The 27,637-nt window shown below is 43.8% G+C and overlaps 1 protein-coding gene across 4 annotated transcripts in view; it reads left to right on the top strand.

Moving 5' to 3' along the window:
* The first annotated feature begins 5,465 nt into the window (after window positions 1–5,465).
* chd6 (chromodomain helicase DNA binding protein 6) overlaps window positions 5,466–27,637 on the top strand; it is a 40,612-nt gene continuing 18,440 nt past the window's right edge. For 2 of the 4 annotated variants that reach the window (XM_068722287.1, XM_068722284.1), the window contains exons 1-25: window positions 5,752–6,618; window positions 12,406–12,455; window positions 16,008–16,617; window positions 18,370–18,484; window positions 18,916–19,072; window positions 19,393–19,542; window positions 19,699–19,764; window positions 19,943–20,004; window positions 21,207–21,324; window positions 21,701–21,787; window positions 21,889–22,026; window positions 22,878–22,999; window positions 23,142–23,385; window positions 23,812–23,988; window positions 24,297–24,440; window positions 24,748–24,846; window positions 25,048–25,204; window positions 25,407–25,617; window positions 25,696–25,891; window positions 25,989–26,153; window positions 26,313–26,492; window positions 26,780–26,890; window positions 26,986–27,188; window positions 27,333–27,413; window positions 27,505–27,623. In XM_068722287.1, coding sequence (XP_068578388.1) covers window positions 12,426–12,455; window positions 16,008–16,617; window positions 18,370–18,484; window positions 18,916–19,072; window positions 19,393–19,542; window positions 19,699–19,764; window positions 19,943–20,004; window positions 21,207–21,324; window positions 21,701–21,787; window positions 21,889–22,026; window positions 22,878–22,999; window positions 23,142–23,385; window positions 23,812–23,988; window positions 24,297–24,440; window positions 24,748–24,846; window positions 25,048–25,204; window positions 25,407–25,617; window positions 25,696–25,891; window positions 25,989–26,153; window positions 26,313–26,492; window positions 26,780–26,890; window positions 26,986–27,188; window positions 27,333–27,413; window positions 27,505–27,623 — 3,742 coding nt within the window. In that variant the 5' untranslated portion in view covers window positions 5,752–6,618; window positions 12,406–12,425. Of the gene's footprint in view, window positions 5,620–5,751; window positions 6,619–12,405; window positions 12,456–16,007; window positions 16,618–18,369; window positions 18,485–18,915; window positions 19,073–19,392; window positions 19,543–19,698; window positions 19,765–19,942; window positions 20,005–21,206; window positions 21,325–21,700; window positions 21,788–21,888; window positions 22,027–22,877; window positions 23,000–23,141; window positions 23,386–23,811; window positions 23,989–24,296; window positions 24,441–24,747; window positions 24,847–25,047; window positions 25,205–25,406; window positions 25,618–25,695; window positions 25,892–25,988; window positions 26,154–26,312; window positions 26,493–26,779; window positions 26,891–26,985; window positions 27,189–27,332; window positions 27,414–27,504; window positions 27,624–27,637 lie in introns of those variants that run through there. The other 2 variants (XM_068722286.1, XM_068722288.1) reach the window with 2 other exon arrangements.

Raw genomic sequence — 27,637 nt, 5'->3', positions numbered from 1 at the left:
TAAAGGTTCTAACTGAATGAATGACACTGAGAAGATGGAAACGTTTCAGAATCATGTTTCTGTTGTTTTTCTATGTGGATGAAACTTAAGATGTTAAAACAAACTGTAGCAACACACAGAGAAAAAGACTGATCAGATCAGATATGATGTGATATGATCACAAAGTCACAGACACCAACAACACGAGCTCCTCCTCTGAGGATTAATAGACTCTCTAAACTGATCTGATCCGAGTCTAAGAACTTCAATCTCAATCTCTTCAAACCAACAGACAAATGAAAGCTGTTTGATTTGCTGCTGACTGACAATGAAAGTTATTTCAAGTTATATGACAACAACTTTAAACACTTCCTCAGCTCCTTTAATAGAAAACCTCCCTCTTGTTTTATAAAAGAATAAGAAACACTGTGAGCTGATACACATGAACCAGAAGGAACCAGAACCTGGACCAGAACCAGAACCAGAACCAAAACCAGAACCAGAACCAGAACCAGAACCAGAACCAGAACCAAAACCAGAACTAGAACCAGAACCAGAACCTGGACCAGACTCCAGACACAAATTCAGGTTTATTAAACTCACCTGACGAAGAACAGTCACTGCACCGAGTCCTCCTCACCGATCCTCCTCATGTCCACCACACTGTGTGTGTGTGTGTGGGTGTGTGTGTGCGTGCGTGTGTGTGTGTGTGTGTGCGTGTGTGTGTGTGTGTGTGTGTGTGTGTGTGTGTGTGGGTGGGTGGGTGTTGCAGCTGTCTGCTCCGTCCTGATAGCGTTCAATGTTGCAGCAGCTTTCATGAGGAAATCAGAGAGAAACCCAACAAGTCCTCCACTCTCTCTTTCTCTCTCTTTCTCTCTCTTTCCCCGTAGTTTCCAGCTTTCCTCCTCCTCTTCCTCTTCCTCCTCTTCCTCCTCTCTCCTCCTCTCAGCTTCCTCTCTACTCCCTTTTTCTGTTCCCCCTCCTCCTCTTTCAGCACTTCCTACTCTGACAATCTGTTTCTATTAGTAAACTTCAGTTATCATACTGAAGCCTTCACTCCTCCTTCACTCCTCCTTCACTCCTCCTTCACTACTTCTTCACTCCTCCTTTACTCCTCCTTCACTCCTCCTGCTGCTCCTCCTTCACTGCTCCTGCTCCTCCTCTTGTTTTCTGTCTTGATTCCTCACCACTTGTTGGTCTTAATATCTGTCTCCTTCTCCTCCTTCACCATCAGCTCCTCCTTTCTCCGCCTCCTCTTCTCTTTGTTCATGCTCTTTCCTTCCATGAAACTTTTCCTTCTCTGATAGATCTTTCCTCTCCTCAGCTCAGATCTTCCTCTCGTTGTGATTCTTCTCCTCCAGCTCCTCTCTTCTCTTTGTTCACTTTCTCTAAGTTTTTCTCCTTCTGTGTTTCAGAGTGAATGTAGATGTTTCAGAAGCCCCCCCCCCCCCCCCCCCCCCCCCCTGAGTATCATGTTAGTCTTTAAGCTCCGCCCACATAATACATCACCAGCGCTGCTGCTTCCCTGTCCTGAATGCAGCTTAATGTCTTTGTGGAAGTAAACTCTCACATCTTCTACTTGTGTGGAGACGTTTCTACGCCTTTAAACACTTGAACATTACAAAGTGAAGGTTCACTGAATCAAAAGGTTAATTTATGTAAAGTTATGCACAAACACGAGACTTTCACCCAGGAGACTCGTGTTCGTGTCCTTTGGGACACTTAAAGTCAACGTTGACATTTAGTCACGTGACTCGTTAGTGACTCGTTAGTCACGTGACTCGGTATTGACTTGAGTTGCTAAGTTTTCTCCTAAACCTGACTTAATGTTATGCTGCCTAAAGCTCACTTCCTGTGAAGACCGGAGTTTATTTTGAAAGGACACCGTGTAGCGAGTGTGTGTTGACGTCCCGTATACGTTGAAACCTAAAGCGTCGATCTCCGATGATAAGGAGCTCTGAACTGAGCAGCAGTGTCTGATGTGTTGGGAGAACGTGAGGAACCAAACATAACAACATGCTGTTGACCAACAGACTTCTGCACGATGATTTATTTCTGTAGTCCAACAGGAAGTCATCATCACTGGTTCCCTCCACAAACAGCCAATCAGATTCGTCCATGTGATTCTGGATTACTACATCAAATAATGTGTGTGTCAAACAAAGGTTTATGATTCTTAAAGGGTTTGATTCCTGTCTTTGTCTCTAGATGAGTACATAAAAAACTACAGAGTGGAGTATTAAACATGCTGTGAAATAACAGCTACATCGACATTCATGTATTTTAATCAAATATATGAATTAATTAACTCAAATACACTGAAAGCTTAAACCTCCAAACAGACTTACAATCCTCTAAATCTGATCTGCACCCGAAACAAACCCAACACTTCTTATATATATATCTGTATATGTATATATACAGATATATATACATATATATACCTGTATATGTATATATATAAAACATATATATATCTATATAAAACACATATGTATATACATATATATATAAAACACATATATATATATATATACATATATATATACATATATATATATACATATATATGTATATATATAAAACATATATATATAATTCATATATTTGATTTAAATACATGAATGTCGATGTAGCTGTTATTTCACAGCATGTTTAATACCCCACTATGTAGTTTGTTATCGAAGAACAATTGAACTAATTGACAGTTAATTTATTGAATCCAGTTTTCTTGTTATTGATTGAATTCATTTTACAGCTTTAACTTCTTTATTTTTTAATTACTATCACTGAATGTATTGAGTTGTATCTGATATTGTTCTATAAACCTGAGAGACTGACTAACACTCAAAGAGCCTGACTTACGTCTCAGTTTTCTAACTAGTGTTCAGTCCACCAACAGATACGTTTATTGATTACTACTTATTACAACTTTGTATCACGATGACGTCGCCGCTGAGCTCATTCTCTGTGGGTGTATTTAAATGTCATGCTCAATGCTCATTGGTTGAAAACAGCATTCTCGCTACATTCCTTTATTTTTAAAATATGTAGCTGAATTAAACAATAAGAATAACTTTGATGAAAAAGGACAACTGGTGGTTCACTGGGATGGAATAAATATGTGAAGAATATATTTTCATACCACAGTAAAATAAAATGAAACAAATGAAAATAAAATAATTTAAATGTTAAAGATTTGAGTTTAATTATTATTATTAATATGTTATAATATATAATATGTATATCCCTCAGCTGTTTGGTTCATATGAAGAATCTGCTGCAATAGAAACACACATTCCACACAAACACACCCACAATCAGTTGGCTGCTACAGAAATACACACTGATGTTTACTTCAGCTGGCACATTCATTTCATAAGTACACACACACACACACACACACACACACACACAAAAACATGGCAGGCAGAGATAAGGAGCATCTTGAGTATCTGGAGGCCTCCACTCCCTCAACACACATTCACGGTAACAGCTGACTGTGTGTGTGTGTGTGTGTGTGTGTGTGTGTTTGTGTTCGTATGTGTGTGTGTGTGTTCGTTTGTGTTCGTATGTGTGTGTTTGTGTTTGTGTAGAGTGTGTGTGTTTAGACGTCTAGGTTCAGGTGTCTTCATGAAAGTCTGTAAAATGCAATTCTATTGATGCTTAATTATAGACAGTAAATCTCTCTCAGAACCAAAATGTTCCACAACGACCTGAAACTAAAGTGAAATAATTTGATGTGAAGTTTGAACCCAAAAATCTTCAGAACACGGAGTGGATCCTCTGAACCATCAACAGGAAACATTCAGGGCGTTCTGGTTCTTCTTCTCCTCACAGTGATGAGGAACATGTGAGAGACGTTCTGAGTGGACTGAAGTGAGATGAGCGGAGCCACGGGGCCCTCTGCTGGTGAAGAGCTGCTAGTGAACCACCATCAGGTCCAACATCTCTACTGAACCACCATCAGGTCCAACATCTGGAGACCTTCTCTACTGAACCACCATCAGGTCCAACATCTGGAGACCTTCTCTACTGAACCACTTCTACTGAAGTGTGTGTGTGTGTGTGTTTGTATCTACCTACCTGTCTTCATGTTTACCTACCTGTGTTCTTGTCTACCTACCTGTCTTCATGTTTACCTACCTGTGTTCTTGTCTACCTACCTGTCTACCTGCCTTCTTGTCTACCTACCTGTCTACCTGTCTTCTTGTCTAACTGTCTAGCTTTATTTTAAATATAAAGTGTTCTGAGTTCTTTTTTAAAAGATGTGATAAACCGTAGCAGACACAGATGAAGTGTTTTCATGAATGTCTTGAATCGAGGAGAGGATCTCTGGTTGAATGATTTCAGTGTGTTTTGGTTAGTTTGTGTGTTGCACCTGTAAACTCTCCCAACGGTGATGTCACGGTGTACTAACACACCTTGGAGTACACCTGTACGTCACTGCAGCAATGTGAGAAGTTAAACCTCTAGATGATTTATTTTAGCTCTTGATAAACAGTGTGTGTGATGCGGTTGAAAGCTCCAGAAAAACATAGTAGGGTGCTCTTGAGTTGTGATTTGTTTACAGTCACATGAACCCAACACATCCCTGATATTTATGATCATGAAACCTGCATGTTTTCATATTTATGACACATTAATATCAGACGTCTGGAGTCACATGTGTTTTAAACCAAAGTAGCTTATAAAGATTCTGTCCCTCTGAGGTCAGAAACTAGACCAGGACCAGGAGTCCATGTAAAGTATGGGTTTAGTGTGTGTGTGTGTGTGTGTGCGTGAGAGAGAGTGAGTGTGTGTGTGTGTGAGTGTGTGAGAGAGTGAGAGATTTAGACATCACAGATGAAGAAGTTATGTGTGAGAGACAACATGGACCAGTTCACTGTGTGTCCACCAGGTGAGACCGCTTTACTTTAATCCTCAGAGCAGTTTTAAGGAGAAGAAGCACAAAGCTCACAGACTTGAGGAGAAGTTAGAATATGTTGTAAGTCTCCTCTTTAAAACAGAGCAGCCTTCATCTCCTCCTCCTCCTCATCATCATCACATGAACGGCTCTCTGGTTTTAGGAACATCCGGGACACGAAACCCGATCTTTAAAAGAGTGGAATGTGTGTTTAACGATGGAGGAGCACGGGGACACGTGATTGGTGGACGCAGCCGGTAGAGGAGAACCGTTAAAAAACAGAACGGAACGCACCCCCTCTTGTTTTCTTCTTTTTCTTCCTTCAATGACAGCAGGATCCAGCAGAGCACGAGGAGGATCTACCTGCAGGTCTGCGGTAAGAACAACAACACGAGACAAACACAACAAACAACAGGCGGGGTCTGCACGCGCACGCACGCGTAAATTACTCACGTCAATGCGCGTGACCAGGAAGAAAAGACCCGCTATACAACAACACACAATGGAGCTCTCAGACTAACCCGGGATAACTCGATACGGGTCTTCTTTGCGTGACAGCTGCGGGGCCAATGGAAACGTGCACGAGGCGCCAGCTGCGCGCGCTGCAGCCAATGGAAGCGCGTGAGCTCTGTAGCGTTCAGGTTAGGCTGCAGCTGCGAAAACTTCCACCAAAATAAAAGAAGAAGAAGCTGTTTGTGTTGTGGCTGCTGCAGTGGTGTTAGTGGCCATTTTAGGTAAGAAGCGCGCTTTAACTTCTGGATGAGGCTCGTCTCTGTGCGCGCGTGCGTGTGAGTGTGCGCGTGCAGGACTCAGGCATCCAGACTGAATAAAGTCTGCTAACCCTAGCTTTATGTGGATTAAATAGATATTACACTCCTCCTTCTCCCTTACTCCCTCCCTCCTTCCTTCATCCCTCCTCCTCCCTTACTCCCTCCCTCCTTCCTTCATCCCTCCTCCTCCCTTACTCCCTCATCATCTCTCTCTTTCTGTCTCCCTCTCTGTCTCTGTCTGTCTGTCTGTCTGTCTCTCTCTATCTCCCTCTCTTTCTGTCTGTCTCACTCTTTCTTTCTGTCTCTTTCTGTCTGTCTCTCTGTCTCCCTCTCATTCTGTCTGTCTGTCTCCCTCTTTCTTTCTGTCTCTCTCTCTGTCTCCCTCTCTTTCTGTCTGTCTCCCTCTCTTTCTGTCTTGCTCTCTCTTTCTTTCTGTCTCCCTCTTTCTCCCTCTCTTTCTGTCTGTCTCACTCTTTATTTCTGTCTCCCTCTCTCTGTCTCCCTCTCTTTCTGTCTGTCTCCCTCTTTCTCTTTCTGTCTCCCTCTCTTTCTCTCTGTCTCTCTGTCTCCCTCTCTTTCTGTCTCGCTCTCTCTTTCTTTCTGTCTCCCTCTCTTTCTGTCTGTCTCTCTGTCTCCCTCTCTTTCTGTCTCGCTCTCTCTTTCTTTCTGTCTCTATTTATTTCTGTCTCCCTCTCTTTCTGTCTGCCTCTCTCTCTCTCTCTCTCTCTCTCTCTCTCTCTCTCTCTCTCTCTCTCTCTCTCTCTCTCTCTCCCCTCCCTCCTACCTCCTCATCTCTCTCCTCTCCCCTCCCTCCCTTGCCCGCTAATTTTTTATGCATTTTTCTAAACTGTCATGGCGATTTTGTGTCCTTGGAAATAAAAAGCGCTAGTGGTTTTTTCTCCCTTTTTTCCGGTGCGGACCGCGGTGATGTCTCGCGGGTGAGAGCGCGTGAGTCCGGAGCAGGTGAGGGTTTACCGGTGGAGAGGTGTCCTCGAGACGGGAGAGTTTATAGTCCACACGTGTAAAGGGATCCTATAATGTCTCTACAACAGAGATGATGCGGTAACGTTACACGGCTAGCGGGGGAAGCTAGCTCGGCACGTAGCATCAGATGCTAACGGGAAAAGAGGACACGGTGTCTCCGTCTCTCGGTCGGGGGGCAGCTTTGTGTTTAAGAACTAGCTTAGCTCGTCCGCAACCCGCAGTCAACCCAGCGAGCTAGCTGTGTGCTCTGTGTGAGCTAGCTGTGTGCTCTGTGTGAGCTAGCTGTGAGCTAGCCGCTGCGTCCGTTAGCATTGACCATATAGCCCAAACCTTTAGAGAAGTGTAAGCTAGTTAGCTGTTAGCCAGCTAGCCCCTGGAGACGTGTGTGTGTGTGTGTGTGTGTGTGTGTGTGTGTGTGTGTGTGTGCGCACACACAATGAGTCATGAAGCGGTGGTGTGCACGCGCTCACCTGGCCAGGTGTGACACCCGACAGACAAAGGTCTGTGAGCTAACCGGCTACCTAAGGTCTGATGGATCACAGTGAATATGAAATAGATTCAGAATGTCTGGAGGGTTGTTTCTGAGTTCTAGAGGTCGCTGGTTCGATTCCTCAGGAGGACACAGTGGTTCATCAGCAGTGGACCAGAGGGTTAAACCTCACAGGGTCGACCTCCTTGTCCTCCTTTCTTGTCCTCTTGTCTCCTTGTCCTCCTTTCTTGTCCTCTCTTGTTTGCTACACTTTGACTCCGAAACAGAAGTTTTTTTGGTCAATAAAACATCTTTAGTGTCCTCAGAGTCATCTGTAGTACTTTGTTCATACTGATGCAGTATACATTACTATAATATATAATAATATATAAATATATCCAGCTGTAGTACTTTGTTCATACTGATGCAGTATAAATAATATATAAACACACGTGATGTTTCTGTTCCATCACTCCTTTACTCTGCTGATCATTTGTTTTTATTTGACAGTAGAAATACCTGATCATGTTTATTAATACTTGACAATAAATACCCAGTTTAGAACAGAAAATACTACTTTTGTGTGTATTTTAAAAGCCTGTTGTGATAAGCTTCATCAACACTCAACATAACTTCATCTAGACGTAAATACGGCAGCGTGGTCATTGTTTGTACCGTCTGGTTTATACACGTATATATGTATACGCAGTTTGGTCTCTACTAATATGAGGTATCGTAGAGCTCTGGGTGAACACGGACAAATTCAGTATTTATTTCCTGATTCAAAAGCTGAATGGTCCTTGAAGGGAACAAGTCCTGGAGGGACGTCAGATTGCAGCCGATCACCCTCTCACAGAGGGAATGATGCGCTGCAGTCTATCCTTGTCCTTGGCGGTGGCTGCAGAGTACCAGACCGTGATGGAGGAGCAGAGGATGGACTCAACGATGGCGGTGTAGAAGTGCACCATCGTCGTCTTTGGCAGGTTGAACTTCTTCAGCGGCCTCAGGAAGTACATCCTCTGCTGAGCCTTCTTGGTGATGGAGCTGATGTTGAGCTCTCACTTGAGGTCCTGGGTTATGATGGAGCCCAGGAAGAGGAAGTACCGTGTCAACGGGGGAGTCACACGGGGGGATAGGGGGAGGTATGGCTGCGTTCTTTCGGAAATCCACAACCATCTCCACTGTTTTTAGAGCGTGGTGCAGGGGAACCCGACACAAACACTTAAAGGAATCATGGTGTTCATGTGTTTCCTTTAATGACAGCAGTCAATATAACAACTGAACAATTTTTAACCAAACATCGGAACATTTCTTTTCATGACGATTATCCACAAAGTGTGTATGAAGCCAAATCCAGGTCAATAGTTTTGATCATTTGAAAAATAAATTTGAACCTGGAAGTTCAAGTTGTGGTCGTGAACATTGAAAAATACACCAATGTATTCAATTTTTTTTTTTTTCACTTTCATATATATTTTGATATTTGAGGTCTTATATTTTTCATAATAATCATAATTCTCGTGGTGCCCACGTTACCTGAAGGCAATGTGGTTGAGGAAGGTCGTCAGCCTTCTTTGTTATGCTGTCAATCATGATGACACGCCCCCCTCAGTTGATGACACGCCCCCCCACGCCAGAATCAGGGCCAAAAGTCTGAACTGACAATAAACGATCTGAAAGTGAAAAAAACAATTTGCAACCGAAAAAAAATAAGATTTGAATCTGAAAATATAAAATCTGAAACTGAAAGATATAAGAACTCAAATATCAAAATATATATAAAAGTGAAAAATTAAAAAAAAAAAATGTCATTCAAAAGAATTCTAGAACTGAATCAAAATTATATTCAACCCAAAAAAACGTTTAATTCACGTATTTTTATTTTGAATACATTGCTGTATTTTTCAATGTTTAAGACCACAACTTGAACCTTCAGGTTCAAATTTATATTTCAAATGATCAAAACATTTGACCTGGATTTAGCTCCATAAGTGCAGCTTTTGTCACTGCAGAGTGCCTTTCTGGGCTTCTGGAAGAACATTTCCAGAAGCCTCTTGATATTTATTTATGCATGTATGTAATGCATGTATTTATTTACTTACTTACTTAATAAATTACTTACTTACCAAGATCAGTCTTGTACAGCCAGGGGGAGTATTTCACTCGCTCTCCTTCACCGCATGGGAGCGTTTAAAAAACGCAGATATTGTTGTCTGCTGTTCAGGTGGTTGACACAACATATTTTACAGTGTGTGTGTGTGTGTGTGTGTGTGTGTGTGTGTGTGTGTGTGTGTGTGTGTGTGTGTGTGTGTGAAAAAACAGTTACTTTCAACTTATAGGTAGGCTGGTACACGTTTCATGTCAGTGGTACAACCAATGTAAAACTAGAAAAAAAAAATATTTGATCATAAATGTCTTTGTTCTATTTAAAATGTATATGTATGAAGTGTCTTAGTAGATGCCTGTTTAATTTTAAATGAGTTGTAAATGTCAGGTGGTGCAACTGCAAAGAATGTGATATTATAGTTAAAGCTCTTAACATGATTTACTAATTTTTTCAAATGTTTAACAGTGTTAAGTTAAAGATATTATACACTTTCAAACTATTTTCATGATAATAATGAATATTGTTTAAGTAAAGTGAAATCGGCACGACACGGAGAGCGCATTAATAATGATCCGGCTGCAAGAGAAGCATATCTTGCCAAAAGAAAAGAGAGGTAATGCATCTTGATAAAACTAAAGTTAATCCAAAGTTATTTATTCATAGTTTCCTTTGCAGTTCTTACTTTTAAACAGCGGTCAGACCACAGATTCAGGTTTTTAAATGGGAATATGCCCGTTTTTTTGTTCTCATATACTTATATGTTTTATAGTTATCAGGGGAGGAAGAATGTGTCGCGATGAGAACAGTCGCTTGCTGACAGTTTGTCCGATATTATCCTTCACAGCCAAAACGTGTCAGACAGGAACACGTGTGCATGCTTGGATCATGAGAATATCAAACGTTTGACTGAAAAACTGCAGCAGAAAGGTGTTGTGAACACTGTCAACATTTCTCAGCTGTTGTGTAGTCCATGACAACAAGTCATGCATGTATGGAGTGTGTGCAAAGTGCTGCTACAACAAGGTAGAAGTAACAACACTCCAGGCGGAAGAGACTGTGATTTTGCCTACTCCAGTTATGTGCTAAACATTACTATGAAATATTTACTACTTTTACTTAAAAAGAGACTGTTCACTAAAACAGTTTTCTTGTATTTGAAATAAAAATGAAATTATTCTGCATATATGCATAACGAGGAGTAGGAGAATTATTACGTGAGTCAGAAGTTATTTCGCATGACGTTCTCCAAAAAGAGAAACGTGGTCAGAGAGACCAGAGTCTTTAACCAACAATGAACAGACTCTTTCATTGGTTAATTCTTCCCACGGACAGTTTAAAACCAGTGTGTCTCATATGTTCAGAGACCGTGACGATTATTAAAAGCGGTAATGTGAAGCATCACCACGAGACAAAGCACAACTCTTTTGAGCAAACGTACCCACTCACATCTGAAATGAAAACACAGAAAATAAACCTAAGAGCCCAATATGATCAGAATCACGTTAATTCACTGACCAACACTGATGTTAACAGAGAGGATAGAGCTGAAACAAGTGGTTTAATAACCACACATAAAGTCCATCCTCACACATTTCTCTTGTTATAAGATGAGACTTTTTTGATTGACATCACTTCACACCTGAATGAACTGAATTTAAAGCTGCAGAGCAATTCAGTGAAATACATTTTTCTAAAATTAAGTACTTTATTTTAAGATGCACATTTTTCAAAAGCTTTCTGTTATGTCAGTTATTCTTTAATCCAGCCCTTATTTTACTTGAAATGAGAAGAACATGTATTTATGTATTTATATGTATTATTTATAATCCATTCAGTTAAATTTGAAAACTGAGAATAATAATTGTTAAAATATAATTGATGTGTACTTTCTTTATTTGATTTGACAGTTGTTGACTACACAGATACATTGTTACTATTACTAGGCTTCTTGAATATATATATATGGCACTAAATAGCGCAAGTTAGATATTATTGTAATGTTCCGGACCTTTGCCCGAGGAGATTTTCTCAATCTGGACCTTTTGGAATACTAATTGAATACCCCTGCTCTAAGGGATACTTGTCAAAAGTTTCAGTTTGAATAAATGTTAAAAAATGTTAAATAAATAAATGAAAAAATATCTATTTTTACTTTTATCTAAGTATGTGGTGGTGCCACCTGACATTTCTTAGCCTGTGAAGTTAAAAAACACTGTTAAAAAATATTTAAAATACTATGAAAAGTTGGTTCACAACCGTGACTGTTGCTACAGTCCGTGACTTGTTACAGTCCGCGACTGTTGTTGTTACAGACCGTGACTGTTGTTACAGTCTGTGACTGTTGTTGTTACAGACGGCGACTGTTGTTACAGTCCGTGACTGTTGTTGTTACAGACCGTGAATGTTGTTGTTACAGTCCGTGACTGTTGTTGTTACAGACTGTGAATGTTGTTGTTACAGTCCGTGACTGTTGTTACAGACCGTGACTGTTGTTACAGTCCGTGACTGTTGTTACAGACGGCGACTGTTGTTACATTCTGTGACTGTTGTTGTTACAGACCGTGAATGTTGTTGTTACAGACCGTGAATGTTGTTGTTACAGTCCGTGACTGTTGTTGTTACAGTCCGTGACTGTTGTTGTTACAGTCCGTGACTGTTGTTGTTACAGACCGTGAATGTTGTTGTTACAGACCGTGAATGTTGTTGTTACAGACCGTGACTGTTGTTGTTACAGACCGTGACTGTTGTTGTTACAGACCGTGAATGTTGTTTCAATCCATGGCTGTTGTTTCAGTCTGTGAATGTTGTTACAGACCGTGGCTGTTGTTTTAGTCTGTGACTGTTGTTGTTACAGTCTGTGACTGTTGTTACAGACCGTGAATGTTGTTTCAGTCCATGGCTGTTGTTGTTACAGTCCGTGAATGTTGTTTCAGGCCATGGCTGTTGTTGTTACAGTCCGTGACTGTTGTTACAGACCGTGACTGTTGTTGTTACAGACCGTGACTGTTGTTGTTACAGACCGTGACTGTTGTTTGGTGAAGACCGGTGTGGGAGTGTAGCTGTTCACATAACTGGTCTTTAAATGGGAACCTTCATCACTAGACTTGTATGTTTGAACTTAAACTGGTTGAACCTCCTTCTTTCGAAGTGTTCAGCTTTCACTAATAATGATGTCTTTTTGTGTTAACAGATGAAGTGAAGGGTTAGAAGATGAAAATACACAAGAAGGACAAGCAGCAGGTTTGTAACACACACACACACACACACACACACACACACACACACACACACACACACACACATACACACACACACACACAGAGACACAGACACACACACACACACAGAGACACAGACACACATGAACACACATGAGAGAAGTAGGTGATTTATAGAAACCTCTCAGCAGCATTGGGACTAAATAAAACCTGTTCTTGTGTGTTTAGTTTAACATTTGAAACGTTTTCACTTCCTCTTTTGTGACTGTTTACTACTGAACTCCTGTAATGTAGACACTGATGAGAACAACGCTTTCACCTCTCCAGTTACCTACAGAGTTAGATTCTATTAGTGATGGGGGAGGAGAGAAGACAGGAAGAGGAGACGGGAGAGAGGAGGGAGGAGAAAAGAAACAGGAGTGAAAAGAGGAGAGAGGGGAGGAGAAAAGAAACAGGAGTGAGAAGACAAAAAAGAGGAGAGAGGAGACAAGAAAGAGGAGAAAGAAGACAGGAAAGAGGAGAGAGAAGACAGGAAGAGGAGACGGGAGAGAGGAGACAAGAAAGGAGGGAGGAGAAAAGAAACAGGAGAGAGGAGACAAGAAAGGAGAAAGGAGACAGGATGTAGGAGAAAGAAAACAGGACAGACGAGAGAGGAAACAGCAAAAAGCGGAGAGGACGGAGGAGAGAGGAAAGAGAGGAGAGGAGTCAGGAAAGAGGAGTTAGGAGACAGGAAAGAGGAAGGAGGAAACAGGATAGAGGAGAGAGGGGACAGCAAATAGCGGAGAGGACGGAGGAAAGATGGGAGAGGAGAGCGTAAGGAGGAGAGAGTAATTTCCCTAGTCGGCTTGATATCACGTTAGCTAACTTTGTGGATTGTGTTGGTGTTAAAGTTTAAGCTCCGTTATGTTCTGTTACAGTTCAGACTTGCTGGGTTAAGACTAACGTCCACTGCATGCAAAAAAGAGACTTGTGTGTGTGTGTGTGTGTGTGTGTGTGTGTGTGTGTGTGTGTGTGTGTGTGTGTGTGTGTGTGTGTGTGTGTGTGTGTGTGTGTGTGTGTGTGTGTGTGTGTGTGTGTGTGTGATCAGGTGAGTCCGAACCAGACCAAAGGGGATCTGTCTGGTTCTCAGTGGTCTGGTCCTGTCTGGTTCTCAGTGGTCCTGTTTGGTCGTCAGTAGTCCTGTTTGGTCGTCAGTAGTCCTGTCTGGTCCTCAGTGGTCTGGTCCTCAGTGGTCCTGTCTGGTTCTCAGTGGTCCTGTCTGGTCATCAGTGGTCCTGTCTGGTCATCAGTGGTCCTGTCTGGTCCTCAGTGGTCCTGTCTGGTCATCAGTAGTCCTGTCTGGTCCTCAGTGATCCTGTCTGGTCCTCAGTGGTCCTGTCTGGTCCTCAGTGGTCCTGTCTGGTCATCAGTGGTCCTGTCTGGTCCTCAGTGGTCTGGTCCTGTCTGGTTCTCAGTGGTCCTGTTTGGTCGTCAGTGGTCCTGTCTGGTCCTCAGTGGTCCTGTCTGGTTCTCAGTGGTCCTGTTTGGTCCTCAGTGGTCCTGTCTGGTCATCAGTGCTCCTGTCTGGTCGTCAGTGCTCCTGTCTGGTCGTCAGTGGTCCTGTCTGGTCGTCAGTGGTCCTGTCTGGTCCTCAGTGGTCCTGTCTGGTCCTCAGTGGTCCTGTCTGGTCATCAGTAGTCCTGTCTGGTCATCAGTGGTCCTGTCTGGTCCTCAGTGGTCCTGTCTGGTCCTCAGTGGTTCTCTGTCCTGGATCACTGAATCCTTGTTTTGCTGTAGTCCAGGTCCAGTCCAGTAAAGTCAGGATGTATGTATATATATATATATATATAATGTGTGTGTATATGTATGTATATATATATATATATATAATGTGTGTGTATATGTATGTATATATATATATATATATATATATGTGTATATGTATGTATGTGTATATATATATATATATATATATATATATATATATATAAAGTGGATTTATATATCCACAGTATATATATTTATATAATATAATGTTATCCTGATACTTTGTGATCGTCATATCTAGTCTTCTTCATCGACACACAATTCAAACTTTTTGGAGTCACTAGTCATTTTAATGATGTATAATAATGCCTTGACTTCCATATGTGAGACTTTCACATTATCTTTAGGATTCCTAGTGATGAGTAAAATCTGATCTCTAGTTTTAATAAATTCCCTGATTTGTGATGAACTGCATTCTGGTCCAAAGAGGTCAGAGTATGATCAATCAATCAATCAATCAATCAATCAATCAATCAATCAATCAATCAATCAATCAATCAATCAATCAATCAATTAATCGAACCAGGGAACCAATGTGATCGATGTGATTTCACCTTCAGACACAATAAACTGTCTTCATGTCTCTTCATGAGACAGACAGTTGTGAGCCAGTGGCAATGAAAGGGTTACCATGGTGATCACGTGTTTACGTCCTCCCCACAGCTTTGGCGCGGAGAGCCAGTTTCCATGGTAACTGCTCTGATACCCCCCACCGCCCCCCACCCCCACTGGCTGCTCAGAGGCCGATGTGCTGGCTGTGATTCATTCACATGATTCCTCACAGTCTGGTGGAGCGTCACACACACACACACACACACACACACACACACACACACACACACACACACACACACACACACACACACACACACACACATATACACACACACACACACACACACACACACGTGAGGGTGTGCATGTAGACAGTCAGAGCTCGTCACTCACACTATCAGGGGCTTCCTGTCACCAGAGTCTCTGACTACTTGCTTCAAATACATGTGAATAGAAACACCTCTGTTGTTGTTGTTGTTGTTGTTGTCGATGTCGATGAGACCTCTGAAGAACATTTTCACCAGCCGTGTTGAGAGCTAAATTTTACACAACCACAGTAGGGAGCATCGCTGGCTGCTGTTCAGTAACGCAATCACTCCCTTTGCCAAGAGCAGAAACGAGCCGGTTTGTGGAGAAACGTCAGTACGGAAACATACGGGTGACATACGGAAACATACGGAAACATGCTGTAAGATACGGAAACATACTGTAAGATACGGAAACATACTGTAAGATACAGAAACATGCGGTAGCAAAATAACTGTCTCTGTGATGCAAATGATTAGATATGAATGAATGAAATATAAAGCAAACAACAAACAGGAACCAGAGATGTGGACAAACCTCCTGCTGACAACAACTGACAGACTGAGAAACAAGTGGAGACAAACTCGTCTGGTTCCTCCGCTGATAAATGCTCCCATAATAATAATAACAATAATAATAATAATAATAATATTATTACTGTGAGTGAAAATCATTTCTCTTTAACAGAAATGCTGTTTTCTGTCTCAATTAAATTATATATTTAATAAATTACATCTCTCAAAGAAACTCAACGCCTTCAGCAGATGTTTCACATTAAAGTTCCCAGTAGAGGGCTTTTATTGTGATAGACATGTACAGGAAGTGCACATTGACAGCAGCTCAACGTGATAAAAAGACGTTTAGTGAAACAGAACCAGATGATTAATGATAGACATTTGTTTTCCAGATGTTCACTGGTGTCCTGAAGCACACGCCTCCTTCGGCCTCCTCCTCCTCTGCAGCCTCCTCCTCCTCCTCCTCGGACCAAAAGACTAACGCACAAACAGTTCCCACAATCCTTCGGGGTCACCTGGTCGTGGGCTCAAAGGACAGGCTCCGCCTCCTCACCCCTGTGGGCAGCACGACGTCCAATCACAGCGCGGCGGCCGGGGCTGCTAAGCACTCGGCCCCGCGACCTCCTTCCTCCCTGAGTGAGGAGGATGATGGAGGAGGAGGAGGAGGTGGAGGAAGGGTGAAGAAGAAACGGAAGAAAAAGGACAAGAGAGAACGGGAGGTGGAGGAGAGGGAGAGCAGCAAACCAAAGAAACGGAAGGAGGAGAAGGAGAAGGAGTCCACAACGGTCTCACTGAGGAGGAGCAAGGAGCCCAAGGAAGGAAAGGAGCGCAAGGAGCGTAGGAGCAAAGGGAAGGAGGCCAGGAAGGAGCTGAAGAATGTGTCGGGAGGTAAACCTTCAGGGGCCCCGGTGGCCCCAGGTCCTCTGGCTGTTGTCAAGGTCCCAGGAAAGAGAGGAAGGAAACCTAAAGTCAAAGTCCTTCCTCCTGTTCCCTCCTACCAAGGTACCTTCAGTCTGATATGTCCATGTTTTTATCCTCCATGTTTTTATTCTGCATGTTTTTATTCTGCATGTTTTTACTCTGCATGCTTTTATTCTGCATGCTTTTATTCTTCATGTTTTTATCCTCCATGCCTTTATTCTGCATGCTTTTATTCTGCATGTTTTTATTCTGCATGTCCACTGTCTCTTCAAGCTAGCTAGCATTAGCCACTTGTTAGCTAGAGCAGCAACAGTGTCTGGATTGAGTCTTAATAACTGGTGATCATGGAATGGATTTCTGACCGTTCCATAATTCATTCGTTGTGTGCGGTTCCTCTGTCGGGAATTGAACCCACGTTTCTCTGTGAAGAGTCAGTTTTAAAGAAATTAGAGTGTAGAGTGAGTCAACTAGAAAATGCATTTCCTGCAGAAAATGCGTTGGAATGCTGAAAGCTGAAATGAATCGCAAAAAAATTGCTGAAAATACAGAAATGGGAGACTACCTGTTTGAAAAATGGCAAAAAGCATTAAACTGCAATGCTGAAAACCCTTCTAGTTGAAATGTAAAACTGGCAGAGTTGGAAGCTAAACTGTATTATCGAACGAAGCTAAGAGCTGAATTACAATGCAGAAAAAGCTTGAAGCTAAACAATTTTACTGTCAAAGTTATAGTAGTAAAAGTAGTAGTAATAGTAGTAGAACTATTAGGAGCAGTAGTAATAGTAGTAGAACTGTTAGTAGGAGTAGTAATAGTAATAGTGATCCTAGTAGGAGTTGAAATAACAGTAGTAGTATTGGTAGTAGTAGTAACAGCTGTAGTAGTCGTCGTAGTAGTAATTGATATAAAAGTAGTATTTGTAGTAGTAGTATTAGTGGTAATAGCATTTGTAGTAGTAGATGCAGTAATATTAGTAGCAATAGCAGTTGTAGTAGAAGTGGTAGTTGTACTAAAGATATTAGTAGTAGTAAAAGTATTAGTAGCATTAGAAGTACTAGCAGTAGTGATATTTGTAGTAGTAGTAGTAGAAGTGGTATTAGTAGCATTAGGAGGAGAAGAAGTAGTAGTATCAGTAGTCGTAATAGCTGTAGTAGTTAAAATAACAGTAGTATTGGTAGTAGTAATAGCAGTATTTGAAGTAGTAGTCGTACTAATAGCTGTAGTATTGGTAGTAGCATGAATAGAAGTAGTAGTAGTATAAGTAATAGTAGTATTAGTAGTAATAATATTGGTGGTAGCAGTAATAGTAGTAGTAATAGTAGCAACAGCAGAAGTTGTAGTAGTTGTCGCAGTATTAGTAAGAGCATTAAGTATTTCATCAAAAAAGCTTAATGTGTAAATACAGTTAATCCATGGGGCTTTTATTTTGAAAGGGTGTGGGGGAGAGGAGACAGAATCAGAATGTTTGAAACACTAACGGAGGTTATTAAATGACAGACTTCATCACAAGCATTCCAGTTAGAATTCACTCTGTGGGGCTTTTATTTTGAAAGGGTGTGGGAGGGGTGGGGACAGACGTTCTTGGAGTAAGCATTAACATTGGTCTCTATGGAGCAGAAAGTTGGTTTTCCTCTCAATTAAAGGCTGTTGTGCTAAATGTGTAAATCTGTTGGATTCCACAGTCATTTGTCTACGACTAGGACACGATTAGATACTTTTCTACCAAAAAATGGTGCATGAAGAGTGAAAATCGTGGAATCAGTCCTCTGATGTGTCCTCTGATGTGTCCCTCACTCATGTCCTCTGATGTGTCCCTCTCTCCTCTGTCCTCCACAGCACCTCCTCCTGCTCCTGGTGTCCTCACCAAGGCCCAGAGCCACGGCAAGAACCACAGACAGACCAACAAGACCACGACCCCCTCAGCACCGAGACAGAGGGGCCGCAAACCCAGGTAGGACCCCTGTCACATGTTTCTCTCTGTGTTCTTCTCTGTAATCTAAAGTTCTGCTCCTCTATGAAACAGAACCACCATGACTAGAAGTAGAACTAGAACATGTCTTTAGTGCTGAACAACACAGTTATAATCACATCAGGTCAAACACGGGTCACATGTTCAGTGAAGTGGTTCTCTTCCTCCTCCTCTTCATCGCTGAATGGAGCTTCCTGTTCATTTAAGTCTGCCAATGACTCGATGTTTCACTCACTGACATGAGACCTCACATTCATCTAAAGGGGCTCAGACAGTAGTCCTGTAAAGCAGTGGTGAGGCGTCTGTTGGTCCTCTGTCCCGGTTACTGAGGATGGGACATGTCCTCTATAAAACCTGATGGTTCCTCCTCATTGTTCTCCTCCTCCTCCTCCTCCTCCTCCTCCTCCTCTCAGAGATCCTGGAGCAGCGCCGCTGGAGAAGAAGAAGAAAGGGAAGAGGAGAAACCAGGAGCAGGCTGTCCAGGAAGGGGGGGGGGACAGCGATGACACTACCTCAACCTCAGCCCTCACCATGGGGGGGGAGGACAGCCAGGACGTCCTGGACATCACGGTGAGAGGACACGGTCATATATATGTATATTTATGTATAAATAAACGTCCTGGACACCACAGTGAGTCATGGACATTTATATAATAAATGTATATTTATGTAAATGATGTACACTCTCATGTCCTCCTCTCACGTCCTCCCCTCATGTCTCATATCCTCTTCTCATGTCCTCTCATGATGTCCTCTCATGTCCTCTCATGTCCTCTTCTCATGTCCTCTCATGATGTCCTCTCCTGTCCTCTCACGTCCTCCCCTCATGTCCTCTCATGTCCTCTTCTCATGTCCTCTCCTGTCCTCTCTTCTTCTTCTTGCTCCTGTAGAAGCGTCGTTCAGGCCGTCAGGTGAAGAGGAGGAAGTATAACGAGGACCTAGACTTTAAGGTGGTGGACGATGACGGAGAGACGATCGCTGTTCTAGGAGCCGGTCGTATCTCAGCTCTGAACGCTACAGCTCTGGCCTGGCAGACCGAGGTGAGGAAGGAGGAAGACTCTGCTGCCGCTTCCTGCTTTACTCTCTGTAGCTCAGTGATGGAAACATGGTGGACCAACCAGCTATGATGATGATGATGACACACTGAACTGACCTTCATCCTTAGATACAGCTGATCTCCTCTTCTTCTTCCTCAGGAACCTCCTGAAGACGAAGCCAACATCATCGAGAAGATTCTGTCTGTCAGACCAGTGAAGAAAGAGGTGAGACACACACACACACACACACACACACACACACACACACACACACACACACACACACACACACACACACACACACACACACACACACACACTCTTCACATGTTCATTGTTTAGTATTGTTTCATATAATATATTAATATAATATGTTGTTATTTCTCCTCCTCTTCCTCACTAGACTTCATCATCAGAGGACCAATCAGAGGAGGCCGAGGAGTTTTATGTCAAGTACAGAAATTTGTGAGTTTCCGTTCATCACTTTATTTCATCAGAATGTTTTCATGAGTTCAGATAGTCTGGGTCTCTCCTGTGTTCTGCTCAGACCAGGTTTAGTGGTCCGGTTAAAGGACTCTCAGCAGGTGGTCTGTGGACCAGCTGTGGGTCTCTGTCCTGGTGCCCTTGAGCAAGGCTGAGGTTGTTCTGTGTGATCAAACGGGGTGATTTTATTACTCGGTGAAGGTGAAGCTGACACACGGTTCAACACCTGAAACACCTTCACGTGACCCAGGACTCTCCTGACCCTGGTCCTGTAGATGGTTCTGTTGGCTGCTGGTCTCTGGACTCTAAACCTCTGTGGTCTCTGGTGCTTTTGTTTGTTGTGTGGTTCGAGAGAGAGGAGTTCAGTCGGCATGAGACGGGTAGGGGTTCCTGCTGTGATGTGAGGGTCCCGGGACAGAGGAGGTCCTGAGGCCGAGTGGTGGTTTTGGGACGACGTGTAAATCAACCAGAAAGTCTTTGTGACGCCTCAAGAACGTCCAGCTGGACTGAAGGACGAAGAGATGAGAGGTAGGAGGTCCGATGAAGACCTGAAGACGTTATGGAGACATGGATGTGATCTTCATCCTCGGCTCCTCTTCCTCTCCTCCTCACATGATCCATCATGATGATGATGATGATGACGACAGTTTATTCTCACAGCTGATCAATAAAACCTCAAACTGAATGGATGTTTATTAATTATTCATTGTGTGTTGTATGAGTCGTGTAGAGCTGCGCTCTGAACGCTGCAGTGACCTTTCTGTCCGTCCACTCATAGAGTTATGGATGACGTCATGCATGTCAAACTGTAGCCATGGCAACAACAGCCCTTCTGCTTTTGTTTCCCGTCGACTAACGATCGGTGAGAACGTCCTCGTGCTTCATGCTTCCTGTTGTGTAGGAACATGTGTGCTGCATAGAGAAGGTCCACAGCACCTTAACTTCTGTTAAAGTCCGCCTGCTGTCCTTCTGCTGCTTTGTGTTTTCACACATGAGCGTGTTTTAGATCCTCGTTATTAACTCTGCAGAACCCGGTCTGAACAGAAGAACCAGGATGTTTACCCACGTGGACTTATTAGTTGGTGAAGAGGAGGGTAGTAGAAGTTGTGAGCTTTTCGTTGATCGTCATGATGAGGACCTAATCACACTATGTTCCACTAAACCAACACTCCTGCCGTTTTTAGTTCCTACCTTCACTGTAAGTGGGCCACTCTGGAGGAGCTGGAGAAAGATCCCAGAATCCACCAGAAGATCAAACGCTTCAGGACCAAACAGGCCCAGATGAAGCACCTGTTCACTGAGGTAAGCCTTCTTCTCCTTGGTCAGGTGTTAATGAAGGATTCACAGTCAGCCAGAGCTGCTGCAATGTGATGGAAGTCTTTCAAAGTAAACTCCCAACCTGCTGTAACCACCACAACGCGGTGACAAAGCAGCATCCTCTCACCCTCATGGTGTCAGACTGTCTCTGTCACAGCTTTCCACAACAAATGCTAAAGACAGTAGTGATGTGTTGAAGTCTGTAAGACACCTACAAGTATTAATACCAGTTATATTCAGCTTTTAAGAATGGTGGACTGGTGGGTTTTTAGCTTATTTCACATTCTATCAAAATGTTCTCTGACCCGATGGATCATGAAGAATCAATAACGTCCTGTTGTCTCTCCGTCCCATCTTCCAGCCCGACGAGGACATGTTTAACCCGGACTATGTGGAGGTGGACAGAGTCCTGGAGGTGGCCGTCACCACGGACACGGAGACTGGAGAGGTAGGTAGCACATGAGCACAGCAGTAATAACGGCAACACCAGGTAACGCCATGTTACACCGTGTAACAAAAGCTAACACCAGCTAACTCCGTGTGTTGTAGGAGGTCACCCACTACCTGGTGAAGTGGTGCAGCCTCTCATACGAGGAGGCGACCTGGGAGCTGCAGGAGGACCTGGACCCAGAGAAGATCAAAGAGTTTGAGGAGATCCAGAAACTGCCACCAGACCTCAGACACATGGTGAGTGTGAAACATGAGTCCAGAGGAGGAGGAGAGCCTGAACACAACACGACGATCTCAGAGTACTACATATGTGGCACTTTATCAATGTTTTTATAAGTAGTACAGTAGAAGTACATGGACACAGTATTTCTTATAAACACATTTAATCTTATTTGCCAATGCACTGTAACAGCAGCAGAGCTCAGATATGAATCTCCTCCTCATTCTCGCCGTCGGCTGATGTTTGTTTTGTTCTAATTCGTCTGCAGAGACTCACTCGTCTCTGTCAGTCAACACAGAAGCTGCAGCACCGTTTAATTCAAGCAGTTAAACTAACATCATGTAGATTAAAGACAATATGCTGTTTTATGACATCTTAATAATGCCCACAAAGTTGTGACTGTGTTGCTGTTCCAGCCTGGAGAACCAGCTGCTAAAAACACATCAAGTGACCTGATTGAACTGCTGCAAAGATCTGGAGATGTGGGCGACGATAAAGAGATAAATATTAGATAGATATTAGATAAATAGTGAGCAGAAACATCTAGAGTTGAAAGAAAAAGGGAACAATGACAACCTGTTCTTTCTGCATCCCTCAGATTCTCCATCTTGGTTGTGTTTTTAATTTGTCCTTATGAGTTTAAACGTCATCAGAACTGTGAGGTTCTCTTTCTGTTTGGTGTTTGAGGTGAAACTGAGGTTTTCAGAGTGAGATCCTTAAAGACCTCTTGAGGTGTGTGCTTGTTTATCTCCTTTTGTGCTGGAACCAGAAGAACCAAGTAGTTCTAACGTCTGATATTCTGCTCGTTCTCTTGTTGGATGTCTTCCATCACATCTGATAAACGGTGTTCGTTGTGTTCATGTTGCAGGAGCGTCCTCCTCCAGAGAAATGGCAGAAGCTGGACCGCTCCAGAGGTTACAGGAATGGAAACCAGCTCAGAGAATACCAGCTAGAGGGAATGAACTGGTTACTGTTCAACTGGTACAACAGGTGAGTACTGCACACACACACACACACACACACACACACACACACACACACACACACACACACACACACACACTCTCTGTCCTATGTGTCTTCTCTGTCCTCTGTGTCCTGTGTCCTCTCACTGTCTCCGTCTCTCTTCTAGAAAAAACTGCATCCTGGCAGATGAGATGGGTTTGGGAAAGACCATCCAGTCCATCACGTTTCTGTACGAGATCTTCAGCATGGGGATCCGCGGGCCCTTCCTCATCATCGCTCCTCTGTCCACCATCACCAACTGGGAGAGGGAGTTTAGAACGTGGACGCACTTGAATGTCATCGTGTACCACGGCTCTCAGATCAGCCGGCAGATGATCCTGCAGTACGAAATGTTCTACAGAGACCCGCAGGTAACGTTCTACACAGAGAGGTTCTAGAGTAGGGACAAGGTTTTAGTAGATAAAGTAGGGACGAGGTTTTATAGTAGAGACGAGGTTCTAAAGTAGGGACGAGGTTTTAGTAGTTAAAGTAGGGACGAAATTTTGGTAGTTAAAGTAGGGACGAGGTTCTAGTAGTTAAAGTAGGAACAAGGTTCTCGTAGTTAAAGTAGGAACAAGGTTTTAGTAGATAAAGTAGGGACGAGGTTCTGAAGTAGGGACGAGGTTCTAGTAGATAAAGTAGGGACGAGGTTCTAAAGTAAGGACGAGAAACCCGACTTCTGGTTCAGAAAACCCTCTAGAAGTCCAAGTTAACAGGAAGCACTAGTTAATTCTATGAAATGACTTTGAGTCAGTGAAGGTCTGCTCTTCATCTCTTTATGAACCTTTCCTCCTCAGGGGAACACCATCCCAGGTGTGCTGAAGTTCCACGGGCTGATCACCACCTTCGAGATGATCATGGCCGACTGTCCCGACTTGAGGAAGCTCCACTGGCGCTGCGTGGTGATCGACGAAGCTCACCGCCTGAAAAACAGGAACTGCAAACTGCTGGAGGGGCTGAAACTCATGAACCTGGTCAGTCTGGGTTTGAGTGGGAGAGTCGATGTCCTAACATGTGGTTGATCACGTCTAAATAAGTTAAAGTGGAACATTAACATGCTTTTCTCAGCATGTTCCAGAGGTGGAGGACTTGGACTCTTTCATTCCTTCAAACACCTTCTCTAAAAGATATTTGTTCATATCCAGAAACCTGTTGATATCTAAGTCCTTCATGTGTCTCCTCTCATCGGTCCGTGTGTTTGCTTGTTGTAATGAACCTTGTGCGATGGTTCTCGGTTCATCAGGAGCAGCAGGTTCTAAAGAAGACTCTTGTCTCCTAACAGGAAGACAAGGTTCTGCTGACAGGAACCCCTCTGCAGAACTCGGTGGAGGAGTTGTTCAGCCTGCTGAACTTCCTGGAGCCGCTGCAGTTTCCTTCAGAAAGCACTTTCCTGGAAGAGTTCGGAGACCTGAAGACAGACGAGCAGGTGTGTCTTTCATCGTAGATACAACGGAGCTCATCACAGCGACAGGAAGTAGAGTTTGTAGGAAATGTTTCAGCAGCTCTGAGTCTCTGTGTCATCTCTTGATTTATAAAACTCTTAGTATGGACATAGAGAGTAGGACAAGAAGACAATCTGCATGTCTCCTGTATGTCCCTCCTCCTGTGTTCTCTGCTCCAGGTGAAGACTTTGTTAAGTAGGGAGGAGGTTCTAAAGTAGGGACAAGGTTCTCTAAAACGCTGAGTACTTGTATACTTAATACTTGTCCCTCCTCCTGTGTTCTGTGCTCCAGGTGAAGAAGCTTCAGGCCATTCTGAAGCCCATGATGCTGAGGAGACTGAAGGACGACGTAGAGAAGAACCTGGCCCCTAAAGAGGAGACCATCATCGAGGTGAGACCACTGAGCACACAGGTTCTCTGTCCTCCCAGTCTTTTATTTATTCTTCTTATTAACACGTTTTTGATCACAACTCATCGCTCTGAGCAAGAAGGAGCTGGAGGTGTTTGTGTGATGGTTCCAGTATGATCTTTAGCTATAGTGGATGAGAACACAAGTTCTCTAAACATCTTCATCCTGGTGGTGATCCTGCAGGTGGAGCTGACCAACATCCAGAAGAAGTACTACCGAGCCATCTTAGAGAAGAACTTCTCCTTCCTGTCCAGAGGAGCCAACCAGCACAACATGCCCAACCTCATCAACACCATGATGGAACTCCGCAAGTGCTGCAACCACCCGTACCTCATCACAGGTGAGGACACACACACACACACACACACAGACACTCACACACACATTGTCTTACTGAAGAACTAAAACAGCTGCTGTCCTCTCGTCTCCTACCTCTGGTTTCCTACCTGTCGTCCCCTACCTCTCTACGTCTCACTACCTCTGATCACCTACCTCTACTTCCTACCTCTCGTCTCCTACCTCTCGTCTCCTTGTCTTCTCAGGAGCCGAGGAGAAGATCCTGGAGAGCTTCAGGAAGTACCACAGCCCTGACGCGCTGGACTTCCAGCTGCAGGCCATGATCCAGGCGGCCGGTAAGCTGGTGCTGATCGACAAGCTGCTGCCCAAGCTGCTGTCAGGGGGTCACAAAGTGCTGGTCTTCTCCCAGATGGTCCGGTGTCTGGACATCATGGAGGACTACCTCATACAGAGACGGTGAGGAAACATCTGTGATGAGGAGAGAAACTCAACATACTTTTATTTAAGTTAATAATCAGCGAGTTTGTTCTGCAGGTACACGTACGAACGCATCGACGGCCGCGTGAGAGGAAACCTGCGACAGGCCGCCATCGACAGGTTCTGCAAGCCGGACTCGGACCGCTTCGTCTTCCTGCTGTGCACCCGAGCCGGAGGGCTGGGAATCAACCTCACGGCCGCAGACACCTGCATCATCTTCGACTCGGACTGGAACCCTCAGAACGACCTGCAGGTGAGAGACAAGGTCACTTTAATATGAAGTATATTACCTTGGGATGTTCTCTGATCATCACATTAATGGTTCCATACATTCCACCTCTCTCCTTCAGGCCCAGGCTCGCTGCCACCGGATCGGTCAGAGCAAAGCGGTGAAGGTCTACCGCCTGATCACCAGGAACTCCTACGAGAGGGAGATGTTTGACAAAGCCAGTCTGAAGCTGGGATTGGACAAAGCTGTCCTCCAGGACATCAACCGCAAGGGCAGCCTGAACGGGGTGAGACAGGACCACGAGACGTCAGACTGTTGTCCTCCAGAGACACCTGTCTGTCTTCATAATAATAACCTGTCTGTCTTTATGATAACAACCTGTTCAGACTGTTGTCCTCCAGAGACACCTGTCTGTCTTCATAATAACAACTGTTTGTGTCTTCAGGTGCAGCAGCTGTCAAAGCTGGAGGTGGAGGACTTGTTGAAGAAAGGAGCGTACGGAGCGCTGATGGACGAGGAGGACGAGGGCTCCAAGTTCTGTGAGGAAGACATCGATCAGATCCTTCAGAGACGGACTCAGACCATCACCATCGAGACGGAAGGGAAAGGGTCCACGTTCGCCAAGGTACCAGTCCTGAACGGGGACTTTCTCAAATACTGGACCACATCCATCCTACGAAGGACGTGAGGGACACAGTCTGTCTCTCTAGAGGACGTCTGTCTCTCTTTAAAGGACGTCTGTCTTAAATCAGTGAACCGCTGCTCTTAGTGAAATTACACAGATAGTTTACTTTGTCTTCATTTGTCCCAGAGAGACTGTGAATCCATTAAATACTTCATATTTGTGTAAAACCATGGAGCTTTATCAGAGCAGAATGTGACTCTCTGTCCTCCTCTGTCCTCTGTCCTCAGGCCAGTTTCATCTCCTCTGGAAACAGGACAGACATTTCTCTGGACGACCCAAACTTCTGGCAGAAATGGGCCAAGATCGCTGAGGTGGAGATCGACTCCAAGTCTGAAAAGGTACAGAGAGAAGAAGACATTTCATTATATATATATAATGTTATTTATAACATAATGTTCTATATAACGTCTTCCTCTGTCCTCGTGTCCTCTAGGAGTCCTTGGTGATCGACACTCCTCGCGTGAGGAAGCAGACTCGTCACTACAACTCGTTCGAGGACGACGAGCTGATGGAGTTCTCAGAGCTGGACAGCGACTCTGAGGACCGACCGTGCCGGACTCGACGTCTGGGAGAAAGAAGCAGACGTTACCTCAGAGCAGAGTGCTTCAGGGTGGAGAAGAACCTGCTCATCTTTGGGTACCAGAGACACACACACACACACACACACACACACACACACACACACACACAGAAGCAAAAAAAGTAAATGTTGATGTTTCAGCTTAGCTTTTTCTTCTGTACTTCCTGTCCTCCTGATGTCCTCCTGATGTGTGTCTCCAGGTGGGGTCGGTGGACGGACATCATGAACCACGGTCGCTTTAAATGGCACCTGGCAGAGAGAGACATGGAGGTGATCTGTAGGTAAGAAGACAAGTTTTTTATTGATCCTGAGACGATGAGAGACATCGCTGTCTGTCTCCGGTGTGAAGGACAGATTTGGTTTGTGATTCAGGGCTCTGCTGGTTTACTGCCTGAGACACTACAAAGGAGACGACAAGATCAAGAGCTTCATCTGGGACCTGATCACACCCACCAAGGAGGGCCAGGACCAGGACCTGCTCAACCACTCAGGTGTGTGTTTTCAT

Source organism: Cebidichthys violaceus, unplaced genomic scaffold (genome assembly GCF_023349555.1).
Source record: "Cebidichthys violaceus isolate CVI_PGR_0920_01 unplaced genomic scaffold, fCebVio1.0.p SCAF_29, whole genome shotgun sequence".
In the NCBI taxonomy this organism is placed as follows: Eukaryota; Metazoa; Chordata; class Actinopteri; order Perciformes; family Stichaeidae; genus Cebidichthys; species Cebidichthys violaceus.
This window is presented reverse-complemented; position numbering and strand designations above follow the sequence as displayed.